The following is a 19450-nucleotide window of genomic DNA, read 5'->3' on the forward strand; positions in this document are numbered from 1 at the left end:
GCGAGTCGACTAGGCAATCTGTAGAGTGTTCAGCAGCCAATCACAGATGCAGGATTCGTTGTGTTACCACGCCCATGCTCCTAACACTCTGCAGTAACCCTGCATCCGAAGCTCGTTGGTTTGGAATATGCGGCAGGACAGCAACCTGAGAATTCAAAGTCGCTGTCGTTATTTGGTACCATTGGATGGGGCCCCCCTTCATCCTTAGTTTAGGCTGACAGGTAATGGTGACATTGGTGGCCTTTTGTGGACCCATCAAGAGTTGGTGTCTACGCTGCGATGACCTCCTCATAGGTGCTGATGTAGAGTTGGTGGTTTGACTAGTCGAAACGTCTAATTACCTGGGAATCCCAGGTCGCTGCTGTTGTTCGGCAGCATAAGATGGGGACCCCGCTTTCATCCTTAGCTCAGACTACCAGGTAAAGGTGGCGTGGTGGCCTTTTTTGGACCCGTCAAGAATCGGTGTCCACGCTGTGTTGACGTATGCATAGGTGCTGACGAATGGGTGGGCCTTTGGCGGACGTCCAATGAACGCATTGGTGGTGATGAGACATAGCACCATACTGCTCGAAAATCTGATGCGAATTTTACTACCACTGCATTTCTTGTAGATATAGTTCAATTTTTTTTACAAACTAGCAGCTCCGTGATTATAGGTTACTTTTTTACTTCTATTACATGCATAAAATTAAAAACAAAATCTCGGGTAGCAGGTTTAATATCAGCAAAGATATGACACCTTCTTCAGATACGTCATTGTGCGAAAGAACACAGACCAAACCGAAAGACGGGGTAGAGAGCAGCCGCACGTTCCTTCTGCCTTATCTTTCTGTCGTATGTGCCTTTTCCAGCACAGCAACTCATGTCCATCCGCCATCAGCAAGTGAAAAATGACAATTTGGAAAGATATTTTCTCACTTCCGCCTCCTTTCGTTTTTGTTTCTTCCGTTGCTAAGGCTGGATTCTATCTTACATCTGTAGAACCAGACAAAGTTGAGCTAGTTGACAGAGAGTTATCGTAAAAGACGGTAAAGCGTGCAAACACGAATATCAGACAACAGAACAAGAGAAGAGAACCGGCGTTTGTATTGACTGGTTCTCTTCATTGTACGTTTCTGCACGCCTTACCTTCTTTCTAAGTTACATTTGTTTGCTGTTTAACAACTGATAATAAAAAATAACGTCGGCTACCCCACAGCAAGTTCCACAAGGCCAGCTTCCAATGTAATTCTCCAACAAATGGAAAACAAAACGCAGTTACCAACAATACAATGAAAGCTATACAGAATAAGCTTTAAATACATGATCTTTCTTGTAAGCGACCAACAATGAAATCGAAGTCCTGTTTACTGACCAAGTTTTCTGTCACTCCTGAGTCGAAACGGGTGAGTTAACCCTTTGTACGACAGCATATATATTTTACAATGCTCCTGAATTTTTTAGCGTTGTATGAAAAAATGTGTTCTTAAATTCTCTTGCTCCAATAAACCATACACATTGTGTGGGTGCTCCGAATAGTACATAATAAATTTTATTTCTCTACACCACGCCATTCTTTTATAAAAAAAATGACACGTATTTGTCCCACTGCCACTAAATGTTCATTCAAAGAGTGTAACGCAGGTGAAATATCGACTGTATATGCTCCTAATAGAAAATTATGTCTGACCACTTTCCTCATGAACAAAGATTCTATTTTTTGTGGTATTAGTAGATGAAGGTGCTAAGAAGTAGTTTGCAGCTAACTACGTTTCTGTACAACAGAAGGCCTAAGTGTTGGTCTGGTTGGTCTGACGCGTGCTGCTGGAAAACCAAACGCGAATAATTACACAGACATGTTGTTCTCGTCTGTTTCAAATGTCTTTCTCTTTTTATTAGCGCTTGGTTTCCTAATCAATTCTATGCAACAAGTCGCTGAATTTTATTTAGTGGGACGTATTTGTCCCACTGACAGCACACGATATTTTTCCAAAAGTGGTACTCATTCCTCTCATTAACGTTCAAGAGTCTCAATACCCAATAATATGTAACCACTTCTCTCGTTGAACGAACCTAGCAGGACGAAGTGGCACAGCAAACACCTCAACCAAAATCTTAGTGTGCCTTTTTGGCCAGCGCATTCAATACCAACTTCCTTGGTGCCTTTTTGCACGTGCATGCTTTTGCACGGGCACTCACAAGGCTTAGGTTTATGGACTAGCTATTATCTCAAGATACAAAAACGGGTGCTTATCGTGACCTACAGGTGCGAATCAATATACAGGGAACAGGAATAACTTAAGGGGCGTCTTTGTAAATTTCTACTGTAAAGAAAATGTGAGACAAAATCAGGAAGCGTTCCGACAAGGCAGAATTTCTTTGTGGCTCTTGCACGCTGGTAACTAGCTGGTATTCATTTCCCAAACTATTCTTGCATGAAGTGTTCAAACCTTCACATAAAAGGAAGGACCAAACAAATAATATGAATGTGCCCCTTTGATGCCGAGAGGCATTTTTTGCGAACATAGTCAAGTGCTACCCATATGTCCCATCGTCCTAGAAAGTATCCTCATTCTTCGTGGGGTCGTGTTCATTTCGTATCAGCTCCCTGATCGGCTTTTCTATACCTTCAAATATGTTCTCTTGATTTATTACAATATAACCCAATATGACCCAGCCATGCCACCCAGCGTAGGAATTAGTAACTTAGTGTAACACTCCAAAAACCTCCGTTTTCAACGCAACCACCGATGAGAGAAGACGACACTGAATTGCACACTGATTTTTTTATGAGGCCGTAGTCACTTGGAAGATGACGTGACGCGCGTGAAAAAAAATTAATTCAACATTCCTTTGAGTTCCTGGTCACTACAGGAATGTTTGCTGCTGCTAGATTCTTCCCTCAGTATTCTCCCTGCATCCCAAAGTTCCTCTAGCGCACGTGACTGCGGAGGCTCATTTATGGCAAAGCGAGGCACACCGTGTTCACTTGAACTTTATAGCATTCAGTGGCTGTGAATTCGCATCAGCCATTTTCAAGTTTGCCGAAACGTGACCGGGTGTTGAAATTGGGGACGACCGACGTTGAATTCGAAGGCTTGCGCACTGAGCTTGTGTGGCTGTGCTATTCAGCTCACGTGAAGTGTAGGCTTCTAATTGCTGTTTTTGTGAGCAGGGCACATCGAAGTGCTCAGCGATGTCAGCTGCATATCGACAGGTGTGAGTAGCCCGTTGCAACCTCTACCACCGCTACATAAACTTCATTTCGTTCTTGCGTTATTCCATAGATATGATTCCTTCTGTACCATTTTTTTATTTCTATGTTTTATTGTGTTGACCTATGGATGTGGCATTTTGATCATTGATGTGTGTTTTGAGCTAAGCGAGAAAGAGTAGGCGGCATCATCTCTGATGCGAAGCTCTCTTAGAAACACGTTAGTTTAAATTAACGTCACACTAATGAGATTTCTTGTTTCTTTTTAAATTGGAATAGCATCAATTACAAATGTGCGTATCTAGTACGAAGCAGTAACTCGTGGCACGCATGTTTAAACATCACGAATTCTGAGGTTAGTGAGGACAATTAGTGAGATTTTAATATAATTTCTAAACGTTCACTTTGTATGCGAATACTGCAGTTGGGGCGAATTCATTTGTGGCAAAATCTAGTGAGATTAAGCTCAATAGTGATCACTTTGAAGGCAGGAAGTACCCACAATTACGTACAGTAGTGCATAGAATATTGTAATTAGCATGTTACTAAACATGGAAATATATCTTACGGCAATTTCTCTGTTCAGGGCTTATTTGCTTCTTCGTCATTCTGCTTCCATTCTGCCAACAAATTTTCTTCCTTTCTCATTAAGAAGCAAAAACATTTTGCAACAAAGGTGTCTGCCTCATTATAAAATAAGCTCTTAATATGAAACGATAATAGCTCTGTTATATTTGTCTTTGAAATTGCCTAGAACTTTGAACGGCCTAATGCGCCACTCTTTTCATAGAAATGGCTGTAGTTGGCATGCGCAGTAACAGCTTTTGGATGTAGCTTCAGCCGCAACTTATACTGTCCCTATCCTGCACAAGGCTTGCTATGTTCGAACGAGCGGCGCCGCACAGCACAGTTGAGAGGGCATTGATCGTTATGTGCAAGGAGATACCGAGTGTCTTGTTTGCGTTTTATATACCTTGGCGTCATTGGAATGTACCAGGGCTTTGCAATGTCCCTGCTTACTGGATTATCCGGTTCAGTTCCACAAGTTAATGGTGCTACTACGGCGCAAGCAAATGTGTGACTTGCAGTGTTTTGTTCGCCTAACAGTTCTATTCGATAGTTTTTAGTCAGAAAGGTTCTTTGGCGTTAGGTTTATTTTGGCAGACAGAAGAAAAAAAGAAGTTCCTTTCATCGCAATCGTAGTCATCAGCATATCTTCAATTTGCAGGAGGAATACTGTTTCTTCCACATATACTGAACCACATTTGTCGTGCATCATCGGCTCCAGACGGGCAATGAAGCAATGCAAGAGTGGCCGCTTTGTCTTGATTGTGGGACGTCGCGTTTCGCACGTGTGACCAAGCTGCTAATGATATAATTGATGGTGTCGACAACAGTACCCCACACGCCAAGTCGCTTTCGTGACGTACGGATAATACTTTTCAAAGGTGTCAAAGTCAATTCTAAGCGTAGATTTTGAAGTAGAGGGCATCACCGGCGCTTGTACTTGTCTCTCTTGTCCTTGGCCTGGACCTGGCGCTCATGGTCAAGGTATTCAGTCTGTCGGCTCTGATTACGACTTAAAAATCAAGTGAAGAAAATAATGCTGAAACGAAATGCAGGGATGTTAACAAAGTGTACTGATTGACTATGCAGCACGGGAGAAAAGGGTATTCGCATAAAAGAGAAACAGAGGGCGCAAAGAGAAAAGGACTCAACGTATCACCTATGTATCGGACACGTGCACTGATTATATCATCGCGGATGCGCTTCGGCGGTGCGCAGTATGTACAGTGCGCTGCATCATGTTTTTATAAGCCACGCTCTCAATAAACCTTCGTTCATTTCCTGCCCTGGCTATGCTGCTGTAAACGTCGTCTCTCTTGGCACGTTACACGGTGTCAAAAGTTCCCCCGCTGCCCGTCGACGCCTGTGGGGAATCGTACCCGCAAAGAACGTGTTATGGACCTGCTGAAGGCACCACAGCAATTGCGGCTGACGGTTAACGTTACGGAAAACTGGAAGCGTTTTAGGCAGAAATTTTACTTATTTCTGCAGGCAACGGCGACGAAGGACCAGCTGAAAATGGAAGCATTGAAGGCAGCCCTCCTGCTGAGCATGGTGGGTGATGACGCACTGGACGTCTTCACAACTTCCAGTTCGTGCCGGATGAAGACAAGAACGACTTCAGTACCGTGGTGAGAAAGTATGATGCCTATTGCGCCGAAGTGAGCAATGTAGTGCACCAGAGATATGTATTCCATTCAAGAAAGCAAGCGGAGGGAGAACCGTATGAAAAATTGGTTCGTGACCTGAAAAAGCAAGCAGTGCAGTGTAATTTTGGCGTTTTGCAAGAGTCCATGATAAGGGAGCAGATCGTATTTGGCACGCACGATCCTAGACTACGTGAGAAAATGCTTCGTCACAGCCAACTGACTTTGCAAAAAGCAGAGGAAATGCACAAAGCAGCGGAGATGGCAGCACAGCGAAACGAAGAATGGCGTAGCGGGGAAGACAAAGTCGATGCCATATCGCGGCGCTCGGCGCCGCCCTCAAAAAAGCGGAAGCAAGGAACAGAACAATTTCACTGCCATAAGTGCAACCGCTGGCATAAGCTGAAGCAATGCCCAGCGTTTGGAAAGAGGTTTCATATGTTCCACAAGCTGAACCACTTTCCAAGTGCTTCCGCGTCAGCGGTAGTAAGGGAAGTCAAAAAACAAGACGACGGCTTCGACATTCTCGAGATCACGAGCGCTAGGCACGAAAGGGATTGGACGGTTGAAGCCCAAGTTCGCGATCGCGAGATACGCTTTAAAGTTGATACCGGGTCGCAGGCAAGCCTGTTTCCCATGTCAATTTACCGCCAAATGAGGGGAGCTGAAGAGTTGAAGCCAACCGATTCGGTGCTGAGGGCGTATAACGGTGGTACGATATCGTGGTTTGGAACGTATACGCAGAAAGTAAGACTTAGTAGTACTTCTGCTACAATACCATTTCTTTTTCAAAAAATGGCCGGCAGGCGTTACTTGGACTAGATGCTAGTGAGGCTTTGGGTCTGGTCCAGCGTAAATTAGGCTCCGTAGACAAGATTTCCAACGACAGACTTCTCAAGAATTTCAGGCATGTCTTCGAGGGCCTAGGTTGTTTGCAGCAGGCCTACAGCATGGTCCTGAAACCTGCAGCGGTGCCAGTCGTGCAACCAGCTCGACGAGTTTCTTTGGCGCTGCAAGAGCCTCTAAAGATAGAACTTGAAAGAATGTTACGTGCTGGTATAATTGTTAAAATGAACGAGCCTACCGACTGGGCCAGTCCTTTAGTTCTGGCAAAAAAGAAAGATGTCACGGTACGGGCGTGCATGGACCCCAGAGCTGTTAACAAGTACATAAAGCGGCAGCATTTCCCGCTTCCTAGGCGCGAGGATTTGGAAGCCCGTTTAACTAATGCCGCGTATTTCAGCTGTCTTGACGCGAACTCCGGCTATCATCAGATACTGGTTGACGAGTGGACATCTAAGACCTGCACTTTCTTTTCACCGGCTGGGAGATACCGTTTTCTGCGTCTGCCCTTCGGCATTTCATCCGCTCCAGAAGTATTTCAAACAAACCATGAGTCATGTATTCGATGGCCTACCTGGTGTGCTATTATACATTGACGACATTTAGTTTGGGGTTCCAGTAAGAAAGAACACGATGAACGGTAGACAGAAGTACTTAACGCTACTGAGAAAGCAGGATTGACTTTCAACGCGCGGAAGTGCAAGTTTGGTGTGAAATCAGTCAAATTCCTTCATGATGTCATAAGCCGAACGGGCATATCGCCTGATCCAAAGCTTATCGAAAGCTTGGCGAAAATGTCGACACCAACCTGCAAGACTGACGTTGAGTGGATGCTGGGAGTGCTTAACTATTTAGTCCGCGCAAAGCACTGCTGGACTTTATTATACAAGATGTGCGGGAATATTCATTTCTGCCAGTGGATAGCTAGAAATTCATTTTCTGCCATTTTGCTGTTCAAGTGGGATCTGAGACCCTTCCAGTCTAATTACACATATTGGATACAAGGCAAATAGACGTAAAAAAGCTGCTTGCGGAAGTATAATATTGGTGATACCGTGCTGGGGAAGCCCCTGCTGAAAGAGATTAATCTACCTTGTGCCAGCAAGAGACGATATTGCGCACACGTGCTTGCACCGGCTGCGAATTTTAATCTATAAAGGTCAGTGCGGACCGAGATGGTGGCTATGCAACGCTGATCTTTTGATCTCTCAGAGAATTAGTGGCCACTAGGAGACAACCTTATTCGTCCGACCACACTTTATTGCTGTGCCCGGACAACCTTGCATATATTTACTGTAGGAGAGCCTCGAAATCAAAGCTTGTTTGTTCTGAGCACGGTAAGGGGTAATTACCTGACCTGTATTAGCCTTCACTTGTGGTCACTGCATTCATAGCAATTCTTTTAAGTTTGCTGTGCACTTTGATAAATTAAGGCCGTACACTATGGGAATAATAGGCGTGGAGCCCGAACGCATGACAAACTTTTTATTATATTTCAGAGAAACGCACGAAAGAAACATTATGCTATTAAAAATGAAAGAAATGACATGAGTGGGTGCACATATTGCCTAGAAAACATTGAGAGGCACATTACGCAAAAGTACTTACGAAAGCATGCTAAGCGTAGTTTTTTCTGAGCATCGTTCCCTATACAATTCGGACGCGTAGAACTGCGACTGTATTAACTCAGAACCCACAAGGTATATGGAGACTAGTAGTGGTGCCTTCTTGGAAACGCATATGTGCAATACTGGCGGCATGTTGCAAACTCCGCTATATCTGCCTCCCAGGGAAGGATAGCTTTCTTCGAACAACAATTAGGATAAAATATGACTTCACACAAGGGCGCGGAAGCGACGTTACGATTTTACGCTATTTACCGCAAATGTTCATATTCATTTAGGGTTTGGCCATTTCAACCACTACGAAGGCAGTCATTTCGCTACTGTGATTTTGTATCTTGCTTCTGCATCCGCCTGAAATGACAACCGTTCAAAATGTGCCTTGAGCAAGATGACGTCTTACAATGATACGATAAGCATACTTTCGTTCCTTAAATACGGAATTATGTATTTAAATCAGCACTGAAGCTCAAGCAAACAAAAGTGACGCGGGCTGCCGTCCTCTGTTGGTTTTAAAACACTATGGCTATAAATTCACAAATGTTTCTTTACTAGTACTGCAAGTTTGTCTATTTATTCGTGTTATTGTAATCCGCAAAATGAAAAGTGGCACTGCCTGCACGCAAGGAATGAAGGAAGGAAGGAAGGAAGGAAAACTTTATTTGGTCCTGCAAGTAGTGATGATTCATCACTAAGCGGGCAACTCCCACGCCGGGACCGGAAGGCCAAGCCTCACGGCCACATCGTGAGCCTGTTGGACAGCCCAGAATTGTTCATCCAGGTCCGGGCTGCGAAGTGCAGCCGCCCACCTGGACGCATCCTTGATCGCCGAGTCTTCAATTCTTTCGCAAGACCAGAGCATGTGTACGAGCGTGGCTAAAGCACCACAATCTTGGCAATAAGGCTCTGTATACGTCTCTGGATAAAACATGTTCAGTCTCCGTGGGCAAGGATAAGTACCAGTTTGTAGTAAGCGTAATGTAAGTGCCTGAGCCCTGTTTAGTTTAGGATGCGGCAAACTGTAAACCCTGCGATTAAGAAGGTAATACTTCGTGATTTCATTGTATGTGGAAGGGGAGTCTCTATTCTCGGGGAGTACCGCCACGCCGTTGCGCGGGGCAGAGCGGAGGGTAAGATCTCGCGCTGCCTCATGAGCGGACTCATTGAGATTCGGAGGGGCTCCCTCGATCATCCCAAGGTGAGCAGGGAACCAACATAAGTAGTGTTGAGAGATCTCAGATGTCTGCATAATTTTAAAAGCAACCGTAGCCACCGAGCCCTTCTCAAAGGCCCTAACGGCCGACTTTGAATCGCTCTATACAAAACGCCTGCGCCTGTCAACCAAGGCGAGCGCAATAGCCGCTTGCTCCGCGACCTCTGGCCTATCAGTCCGAGCGGTAGCAGCGTTAACGAGACTGCCCTCATTGTCCACGACAACTATGGTAAACACCTTTCTCTCCTCGTTGAAAGAAGCATCGACGAAGCCAACCTTCTGATTCTCCTCACGAATGAGTCTGAGTAGGCAAGCTCCCCTTGCCTTTCTTCTACCAACATTTCGCTCCGGATGCATGTTCCTGGGAACAGGCTTGACGTGATACCGATTACGGACCTTCACGGGAATACCGACATGAAGCCGCGAAATCTTCTCCTGAGGAACCCCTAACTCTCTCAGAATCTGCCGACCCGTGCTAGTCGTAGAGAGACGCACCATCTGCGTCCTCTCCTGAGCCTCAGCTATCTCATCCAAGGTATTATGAATTCCCAGCTGGAGAAGTCGGTCGGTGCTGGTGCACATTGGCACTCCCAACACTTTCTTCGTGATCTTCCTAATCTGCGTGTCAAGCTTCTCCTTCTCCGATGGTTTCCACTTGTGCATGGCCGCCACATAAGTGAAGTGACACAATACAAATGCGTGCATAAGTCTAATGAGATTTTCCTCCTTGAACCCCGTCTGCCTGTTGGCCACCCTCTTCAATAGGCGTACCGCATTTTCTGTCTTGGCAATGATCTTCTGGATCGTCAGCGTGTTGGCGCCGTTCGACTCAATAATCATCCCCACCCCGCAGGGGCGTCTGCGCAAGCAGGCGTTTGGTGTGTTGCGACACCACGGACCCGAGCACACGAGGGTTGGACCCTCCCGCGTGTAGCCGTGCGCGGCTTAGCCGTGTCCGGGGAAAAGGGGATCCGGGGGGTTGAGCCAATGCCGGGTGTTTGGACCTTTAAGGCCCCCCGGCGGCGGCAACACACCCCTTTGGCCTCGGCTTCACGTAGACGGCACCCCCGGACTGACCCACCCGGGGGAAATCGGTAGTTGCCTTTTCCTGTCCTCCTCTCCATCCTGCGTCTTTTTCTCTTCCTTTCAATCTTTCCTGTCTTCTCGTCTCTTCTATTTACTTCCAACTTTCCTGGCAGCGAGGGTTAACCTTGTGTGGGTGGCCAACCTTGGGTACTCCAGATTGGGTTATAGTGGCACCGTACAACTGGCGAGGGCTTGTCTTACTCGTAAGACTTGCTCCGTCCCCATGTTGGGCTCGGTGGTGGGCGGTTGGCGCTGCTGCCGAACTCAAGACTTCTATATGGCTTCTAGCAAACCACTTTCCCTTGATCGCCCTCTAAAAAGAGGGCGCACCGATGCAACGTTTCAATTCTTTTTGATGAACAATCAAGAACACTTCCCTAAATACCAAGTAATCCACAGCGAAGGCAACAAGAGCGTGCGTAAATTCTCCCCCTTCTTGGTGGCGAAATGCCTCGCAAACACTATAGGATCTGGCTACAAAGCTACAAAGATGTCGAATGGAGACCTGCTCCTTGAATTGAAGGATAAAACACAACATGATAAAATTAATGACTTGAAATGCATTGGCGATGTAGCAGTCACTGTGTCGGCACATCGAACCATGAACACGAGCCGTGGAGTAATCTCTGAAGACGACTTCTTAGACCTTAGTAACGATGAGCTGCTTGAAGGTTTCCAGGACCAAAATGTGATCAAAGTAGAAAGAATCCAAATCCGGAGGAACAATGAACAACTTCCAACAAAGCACATAGTATTAACCTTTGGTACCAGTCTACTGCCTAGCACATTGGATGCAGGCTATATCAAAGTACGTGTTAGGCCGTACATCCCAAATCCTCGACGGTGCTTTAAGTGCCAGAGGTATGGGCATGGATCCCAGACGTGCCGAGGAAGGCAGACCTGCGCAAAATGCAGCTCGAACGATCACCCATCAGACACTTGCGACTCATCTCCACATTGTGTGAACTGTGATGGAAGCCATCCAGCCTACTCTAGAACATGCCCTAAATGGAAGAAAGAGAAAGAAATCATTGCATTGAAGGTCAAAGAAAATATAACATTTCAAGAAGCAAGAAAACGTCTGTCGTACTTGAATCACACGAGCTTTTCCGAGGTGGCGCGACGGGGGGCAGCGTCACAAATCCCTCGGGAGTCTACCGCGGTCACTGACAGTGGCCCGGTAATCACTCCGCCTGCCCCCCTGGTGGCAGCAGCAGATGCTGCTCCATCAACATCGAAGGTGGGCCTGCAGACTTCGGTTCCGCAGGCTCCAAAGCTAAACCGAACTCCACGGCCTGGGACGCGAGTTTCAGCGCCTAATTCACGATCCTCCAGCGCCTCCGAGAAGGTTATGGAGGTCGATCAGAAATCCTTGGCGTCATCGACGCCGAAAGATCAGCGCTCCCAAGAGCGCGCTAAAAGAGATAAAATACCTATAACTGCACAAAGAAAGGGACCGGTAACCTAAACGGTTACCGCTCTTGTATACATATCCATTTATCTTTACCACGTGCTCTTGAACACAGTCAACAAAAATCTTCCTCAAAATGGCTACACAAATAATTCAGTGGAATGCCAGGGGCCTCCTTCGCAATCTAGATGATGTCAAAGATCTACTAGAGGAATACCAGCCACGACTGTTCTGTGTTCAAGAAACACATTTAAAGTCTACACACCAGAACTTTTTAAAACAGTACATAATTTTCCGTAAAGATAGAAATAATGGCAATTCTTCTTCAGGTGGTGTGGCAATCATAGCCCAAAAGTCAGTAGCATGCCAGCATGTATCACTCCAGAGTTCATTTGAAGCAGTGGCTGTTCGGGCTATATTGTTCAATCATCTTATAACGATTTGCTCCCTATATATATCGCCTGATGAGCGGTTAGACATTGCAGAATTTGAAAAGCTGATTGACCAGCTTCCTGAACCCTATATAGTAATTGGAGATTTTAATGCTCACAGCCCATTTTGGGGTGATTCAAGATGTGATGCGAGAGGACGGGCAATAGAGAACTTCCTCCTTTCTTCTGGAGCCTGTCTCTTTAACAAGACAGAGCCAACTTTCTACAGTCCTACACACAACACGTATTCATGTATAGATTTAGCCATAGGGTCAGCATCACTTCTCCCACACCTGGTATGGAGAGTTGTCACTAATCCATATGGGAGCGATCATTTCCCGACACTCCTAGAAACAACAAACTGGCACGATGGACCAGCTTACCCCCCAAAATGGAGACTTCATTCAGCAGACTGGTCAAAATTAAGAAACATAAGTAAACTGTGCCTAGAAGAAGTGGACCATTTAGGTGTAGAAGAACTGGCTAGCTACATCACTGAACACATCCTCTGTTCCGCTCGAAACTGCATACCTCAATCCTGCACAGATAGAGTAAATGCAAAACCGTGGTGGAACAAGGACTGCGAAACTGCTAAGAAACGTCAGAACAAAGCATGGAGTAAACTTTCACGCTACCCAACCACAGAAAATCTAATAGAATTTAAGCGCTGCAAAGCAAATGGACGCCGTATCCGCCGAATATCCAAAAGAGAAAGCTGGACGTGCTACATATTCTCAATAAACTCATACACGGATGTTAGCAAAGTATATAACAGAGTACGCAAACTGAAAGGACAACGTCCAAATCCTTTTCCTCTCGTCACTGGTTCTGGTGATTCAGTAGAAGATCAAGCAAACACTCTTGGCGAGCACTTTCAGAGAGTATCAAGTTCAGAAAATTATTCCGAAAATTTCTTAAACCATAAAAGAATAGCTGAAAATATTCCTCTGCGTCCAAAAAAGTCATCAGAAGGGTACAATAGACCATTAACGTTCCATGAACTCAAGCTTGCCCTAGGCTCTTGTGGTAGCTCGGCTCCAGGTTCTGACGCAACAACTTATGAAATAATCAACAATCTGCCTTATGAGACCCTAAACTGCCTTTTAGGCCTTTACAATAAGATATTTGCTACTGGTCATATACCTTCATCTTGGAAAGAAGCAATAGTTCTACCAATACTCAAACATGGCAAAGACCCTTCCTTAGTTAACAGTTACAGACCAATTGCACTCACTAGCTGCTTACTCAAAGTATTTGAAAAGATGATTAACCGACGCCTTGTCTTCTTTTTGGAATATAATGGTATATTGGACCCTCGCCAATCTGGCTTCCGAAGAGCGAGGTCTACTACCGATAATCTAGTTCTCCTTGAATCATATATACGTGATGCATTTGTACATAGCCAATACTGTCTGTCTGTATTCTTTGATCTTGAGAAGGCATATGATACTGCCTGGCGATATGGTATTCTGCAAGACCTCTCTTCCTATGGAATTTGTGGTAGTATGCTAAATATTCTGCAAAATTACTTATCTGAAAGAAAGTTCCGCGTTAGAATTGGCAATGTACTATCGCGCACTTTTATTCAAGAAAATGGTGTACCACAGGGAGGAGTGCTAAGTTGCACACTTTTTATAATCAAAATGAACTCTCTCCGCTCTGTTATACCATCAATGGTGTCTTATTCTGTCTATGTGGACGACATCCAAATCAGCTTTAAATCTTGCAACCTGTCCATATGTGAACGCCAGATACAGTTGAGTGTTAACCGCCTCACGAAATGGGCAGACGAAAACGGGTTTACATTCAATGCAGAAAAGACTTCCTGTGTGCTGTTTTCCAGACGTAGAGGGGTATCTCCTGACCCTTGCATTACGATGCATGGGAGAAACCTGGTAAATAAAAAAGAACAAAAATTTCTTGGTATAACATTCGATAGTAAGCTAACCTTCACGCAGCATATAAAACAGTTGAAGCTGAAATGTCTTAAAACCATGAACCTTTTAAAGATTTTATCCCATCAGTCGTGGGGAACAGATAGGTATTGCCTCCTATCTCTTTTTAAAAGCCTTGTGTTGTCACGCATAGACTACGGATGTATTGTTTACCAGTCTGCTTCAAACACAACACTTAAGCAACTCGATCCTGTCTATCACTTAGGTATCCGCCTAGCTCTTGGTGCTTTTAGGACGAGCCCCGTCCAAAGTCTATACGCAGAATCGGATCAGTGGCCGCTGCATTATCAACGTACATATCTGGGAGTCACCTATGCAATAAGAATCATGTCACTAAAACACCACCCATGCAAAGCACTCATAAGTGATCAATCCACTAACCAGTTGTACTTAAACAGGCCTTCACACGCCCCACCGTTCCCGTTGGCAGTAATATCTGTTGCGGAAGAACTCGGAGTACTTTTCACAGATCTACAGGAAAGCGACAATGCTGAACCTATTCCACCCTGGGAACAATGTACAGTTACCTGTGACTTGACCTTTAGAGAACTGAACAAAAAGAGTTGTCCAAGTGCCCTCATCCAGCAACATTTCTTGGCCCTTGAAGACAAGTATAGATCAACGGCATTTTTCACTGATGCTTCGAAGTCGGCAACTTCAGTATCATGTGCAGCCCATGGCCCAAACTTCTCCAACGCTAAAACCTTACATAACCATAGCAGCATTTTTACAGCCGAAGCGTACGGTATCCTGATCACTGTTGAATACATAGTGCAGCACAAGATACAAAAGTCCATAATATACACAGATTCCTTAAGTGTTGTCACAGCCCTGTCCTGTGGCAAAACAAGCCGAAACCCTGTATTCAACATGCTCATTAAACACATTCACCTAGCATATAAACAAAACCTAGCTCTTGTTGTATGCTGGGTGCCAGGACACTCTGGGATTGCAGGCAATGAAATGGCAGACAAGAATGCTGGACAAGCGGCTCATCGGGATATTATTGATGTAAGCTGGGTACCTGGTGTAGATATGAAACCTGCTGTACGAAAGGTGCTTCATGACCATTGGCAAGCTGAGTGGGACAAGCAAGTGGAAAATAAGCTGCATCTGCTTAAACCGCGATTAAGCAAACCTTTCCGACTGAAGCTTGATAGGCACACGGAAGTCACCCTAGCACGACTCAGAATAGGACACACTTATGGCACACACAAACACCTATTGACTGCAACTGACCCCCCGACGTGCACACGCTGCGGTGAGATCTTAACCGTCCTACATATCCTCATTCAATGTCCCGAACTTCACCGAGAGCGATTAGCTCATTTTAAGGAACTCTACACACACCATATACCACCCCATCCCTCGATGTTCTTATCAGAAGATGCACTTTTTAACTTTAAAAGAGTGCTTAATTATCTTGCTCAAGCTAACTTTCTAGATATTATCTCATTCCATGCTAACCATCAGACTGTGCCTCACAGGTGAAGTATAGTCTGATGCACATAAGTATGTCCGAGCTCTTGCACTTCTTGCGTAGGCAAGAATTGTACAGCAAGGGACTCGGACAATCCGCAACAATTTACCATGTGTCCCTATAACCTATAATTTTAGAATTCATCCACCAGTATTTATAGATTTCTCTTACGTGTAGGCCTCTATACAGCCTCCATTTTAAGTCACAGCACCAAACCCACAATTTTACTAAACAAAAACATATGTCCTGGCGCTCTTTGGCCTCAGATGCCCTTGCGCCATTAAACTCCAATCATCATCATCAATAATCATCCCCAGAACCCTAATCTTATCATCCCTAGGTATGAGATCGCCATTTCTTGTTCGAAGCTGAATGCTCAGCTGGTCCACGGGGATCCATCCCCTTGGCTTGCGTCCCCTTCTAGTGGGACTGTACAGCAACAGCTCCGACTTGGAGGGGGAGCACCTTAACCCCGTCGGGTCCAAATAATTCTCAATTACATGTACTGCCTCCTGCACAACACTTTCGATATAGCCCTCACTACCACCGGGACACCATATGGTCACGTCATCTGCATACATGGTGTGCCTAATCCCGTCAATCTCCAAGAGCTTCTTGGTCAATCCGACCATGGCCAGATTGAACAATGTGGGCGAGATGACGGCCCCTTGAGGAGTGCCCCTGTCTCCAAGATTGAACATATTTGACTCCAGCTCCGCAACCTTCAAGGTAGCCTTCCTGCCTGACAGGAAGGACCTGACATAGTCATGAAAGCGCGCGCCGAGGCCAAGATCCGAAATGGACTTAAGAATATGAGAGTGGCGAACGTTGTCAAAAGCCTTCTCCAGGTCCAGCCCTAGGATGGCCTTAACGCCCCTTCCATCTCCATCAATGACCTGATGCTTGATGAGCTTCATTGCGTCTTGAGTCGACAGCCCGGCCCTAAAACCAATCATAGTGTGGGAGTAGACCTGGTTCTCCTCAAGGTACCTTGTAAGCCGATTAAGCACCGCATGCTCGGCTACCTTGCCCACACACGAAGTGAGCGAAATAGGCCTTAAGTTATCGATGCCCCGCAGGGGCGTCTGCCCAAGCAGGCGTTTGGTGCGTTGCGACACCACGGACCCGAGCACACGAGGGTCGGACCCTCCCGCGTGTAGCCGTGCGCGGCTTAGCCGTGTCCGGGGAAAAGAGGATCCTGGGGGTTGAGCCGATGCCGGGTGTTCGGACCTATAAGGCCCCCCGGCGGAGGCAACACACCCCTTTGGCCTCGGCTTCACGCAGACGGCACCCCCGGACTGACCCACCCGGGGGAAATCGGTAGTTGCCTTTTCCTGTCTCTCTCTCCCTCCAGCCTTCGTCTTTCTCTCACTTTCCACCTTTCCTGTCTTCTCCTAGTTTCCGTTTACTTCCAATTTTTCCAGGCAGCAAGGGTTAACCTTGTGTGAATAACCAACCTAGGTTATCTCATATTTGGTTATAGTGATAACGTACAGCTGGCGTTTGCAGGACCTGTTTTTACAGTCCCTGTAACGTCCCCTTGTAGGGCTCCACGGTGGGTGGTTGGCGTTATCGCCGAAAATTACATTATTCTATGGCTAGTTCCTTCCCTCCCCTCCTTGATCGCCCTCACAAAAGAGGGCGCACCGAAGATGTGTTCAAGTTCTTTGGCCGTGAAAGACCCAACTTCCCATGGTATCATGTCATCCACTCTGAAAAATCCGATAAGCAAGTACGAAATATCTCCCCTTTTCTAGTTTCCAAGTCCTTAACTGATGTCCTTGGTCCAGGCTACAAGGTATCAAGGCTGGCAAGTGGCGATCTCCTGTTAGAACTACATGACCAGAAACAATACGAAAAGTTGCCCAGTCTAGTGTCATTTGGGGATGTTCCATTGACAGTAACTCCTCACCGCACTCTGAACACCACCCGCGGCGTTGTGTCTGATGACGATTTGCTCCAGCTGACAGAAGCTGAGCTCTTGGAGGGCTTCAGTGAGCAGAACGTTGTCAATGTCAGAAGAATTAAGATCAGAAGGGATGGTAAAGAAATTCAAACGAAGCACCTAATACTCACATTCGGTTCAAGTATTCTGCCCGAGTCTGTAGAGGCCGGGTACATCAAGCTCCGTGTCAGACCATACGTACCGAACCCCCTAAGGTGTTTCAAATGCCAGCGTTTCGGCCACAGCTCGCAGAGCTGCCGAGGCCGCCAAACATGTGCGAAATGTAGTGCCCTTGAACACGCCACTGAAGCATGTAATAACTCTCCCCACTGTGTAAACTGTGACGGGGATCACGCCGCGTACTCGCGGTCGTGCCCCTCATGGAAAAAGGAAAAAGAAAGTGTAACTATAAAAGTAAAAGACAATATTTCGTTCAAAGAGGCACGAAGGCGGGTATCATACCTGCCCAAGAAAACCTTTGCCGATGTGGCGCGTCAGGGGGCAGCGTCACAACGGCCTCCGGCGGCTGTCCGACCCTCAAGCAGTGAGTTGGCAGTTACGCCATCTGCCCCCGCGGCGGTTGCAGCTAGCGCTGCTCCGTCAACCGAGGAGAAGGGATCATCGACCCCGAAGGTGGGTGCAGCCGAGGCTGCCTCAACCGCCCAGGTCCCTTCCAGCGCTGGCAACGGCCGGCGCAGCCAAATCCCCCAGGGAACCCCATCGACCTCCGGGCTGGTGGGCGCAGGGGTCTTGCCCTCCAAGGCGAGACTCTCCCTGGTGACTTCTCGCTCGCAAGAGCAGGTGTCCGGCGCCTCACAAGAGGCAATGGACACTACACCTATCCTCCAGGGGCGCCAAGCGCCTAAGGAGCGGCGAGGTTCACTCGAACGCTCCAGAAAGGGCAAAACTCCCGTTACAGGGCCTCGAAAGGGCTCTGTAATTTAATCACAGTAATTTCCATAAACACTACTTCTGTTTCTGTACACACGGCACATATTATCACCCAATATGGATACACAAATAATTCAATGGAACGTCAGAGGTCTTCTCAGAAACCTTGATGACGTGCAAGAGCTCATTCAAAAACACAATCCAAAAGTGCTGTGTCTACAGGAAACACACTTAAAACCAAAACACACTAATTTTCTTCGACAGCACATTACTTTCCGCAAAGATCGCGATGATGCTATGGCATCATCTGGCGGTGTTGCCATTGTAATTCAAAAAAGCATAGCGTGTCAATGTTTACAGCTACGAACGGCCCTCGAAGCAGTAGCGGTTCGAGTTGTCCTGCTGAACAAACTCATCACTATTTGTTCGATTTACGTACCCCCGCATTACCAACTAAACAAACATGAATTTCAGTCCTTGATAGATCAATTGCCAGAACCTTATCTTGTTCTTGGCGATTTCAATGCACACAGCAGCTTGTGGGGAGACTCTCGTATTGATGCGCGAGGTCGTCTCGTTGAGCAGTTCCTTTTTTCTTCTGGAGCGTGCCTTCTTAATAAGAAAGAACCCACATATTACTCTCTTGCAAACAGAACCTTTTCGTCAATAGATCTTAGTATAGTTTCTGCGTCTATACTGCCCGAACTCGAATGGGAAGTTACAAATAATCCCTACGGAAGCGACCACTTCCCCATACTATTAAGAACACTTAAAGAAAATGAATATCTACCACAGGCTCCTAGGTGGAAGATTGACACAGCAGACTGGGAGGAATTCCGAAATTTAACTAGTATATCATGGGATGACATGTGTTCTTTAGAAATCGATGCTGCTGTGGAATACTTCACAGCCTTTATAATGGATGCCGCATGTAAATGCATACGTGAAGTAAGTGGCTCGGCATGCAAACGGCATGTCCCGTGGTGGAACGATGAATGTAGAGTCGCACGTAGGAATCAAAACAAGGCGTGGGGGTTGCTACGTGCTTCGCCCACTGCAGAGAATCTTGTTAACTTCAAGAAAGTTAAGTCTCAAGGCAGGAGAACCCGCCGACAGGCCAGAAGAGAGAGTTGGCAAAAGTTTTTATCGAACATCAACTCGTTTACA

The 19450-nt window shown here is 46.2% G+C and overlaps 1 protein-coding gene across 1 annotated transcript in view; it reads left to right on the forward strand.

The window, feature by feature from the left end:
- The window catches only part of LOC139059539 (uncharacterized), a 554371-nt gene that overhangs the window by 263958 nt on the left and 270963 nt on the right, over positions 1-19450 (forward strand). Inside the window, exon 3 of the mRNA XM_070537962.1 lies at positions 5252-5391. Within this exon, the coding sequence (XP_070394063.1) occupies positions 5252-5391 (140 nt within the window). The remainder of the gene's footprint in view (positions 1-5251; positions 5392-19450) is intronic.

The sequence above is a fragment of the Dermacentor albipictus genome, chromosome 4 (assembly GCF_038994185.2).
Source record: "Dermacentor albipictus isolate Rhodes 1998 colony chromosome 4, USDA_Dalb.pri_finalv2, whole genome shotgun sequence".
In the NCBI taxonomy this organism is placed as follows: domain Eukaryota; kingdom Metazoa; phylum Arthropoda; class Arachnida; order Ixodida; family Ixodidae; genus Dermacentor; species Dermacentor albipictus.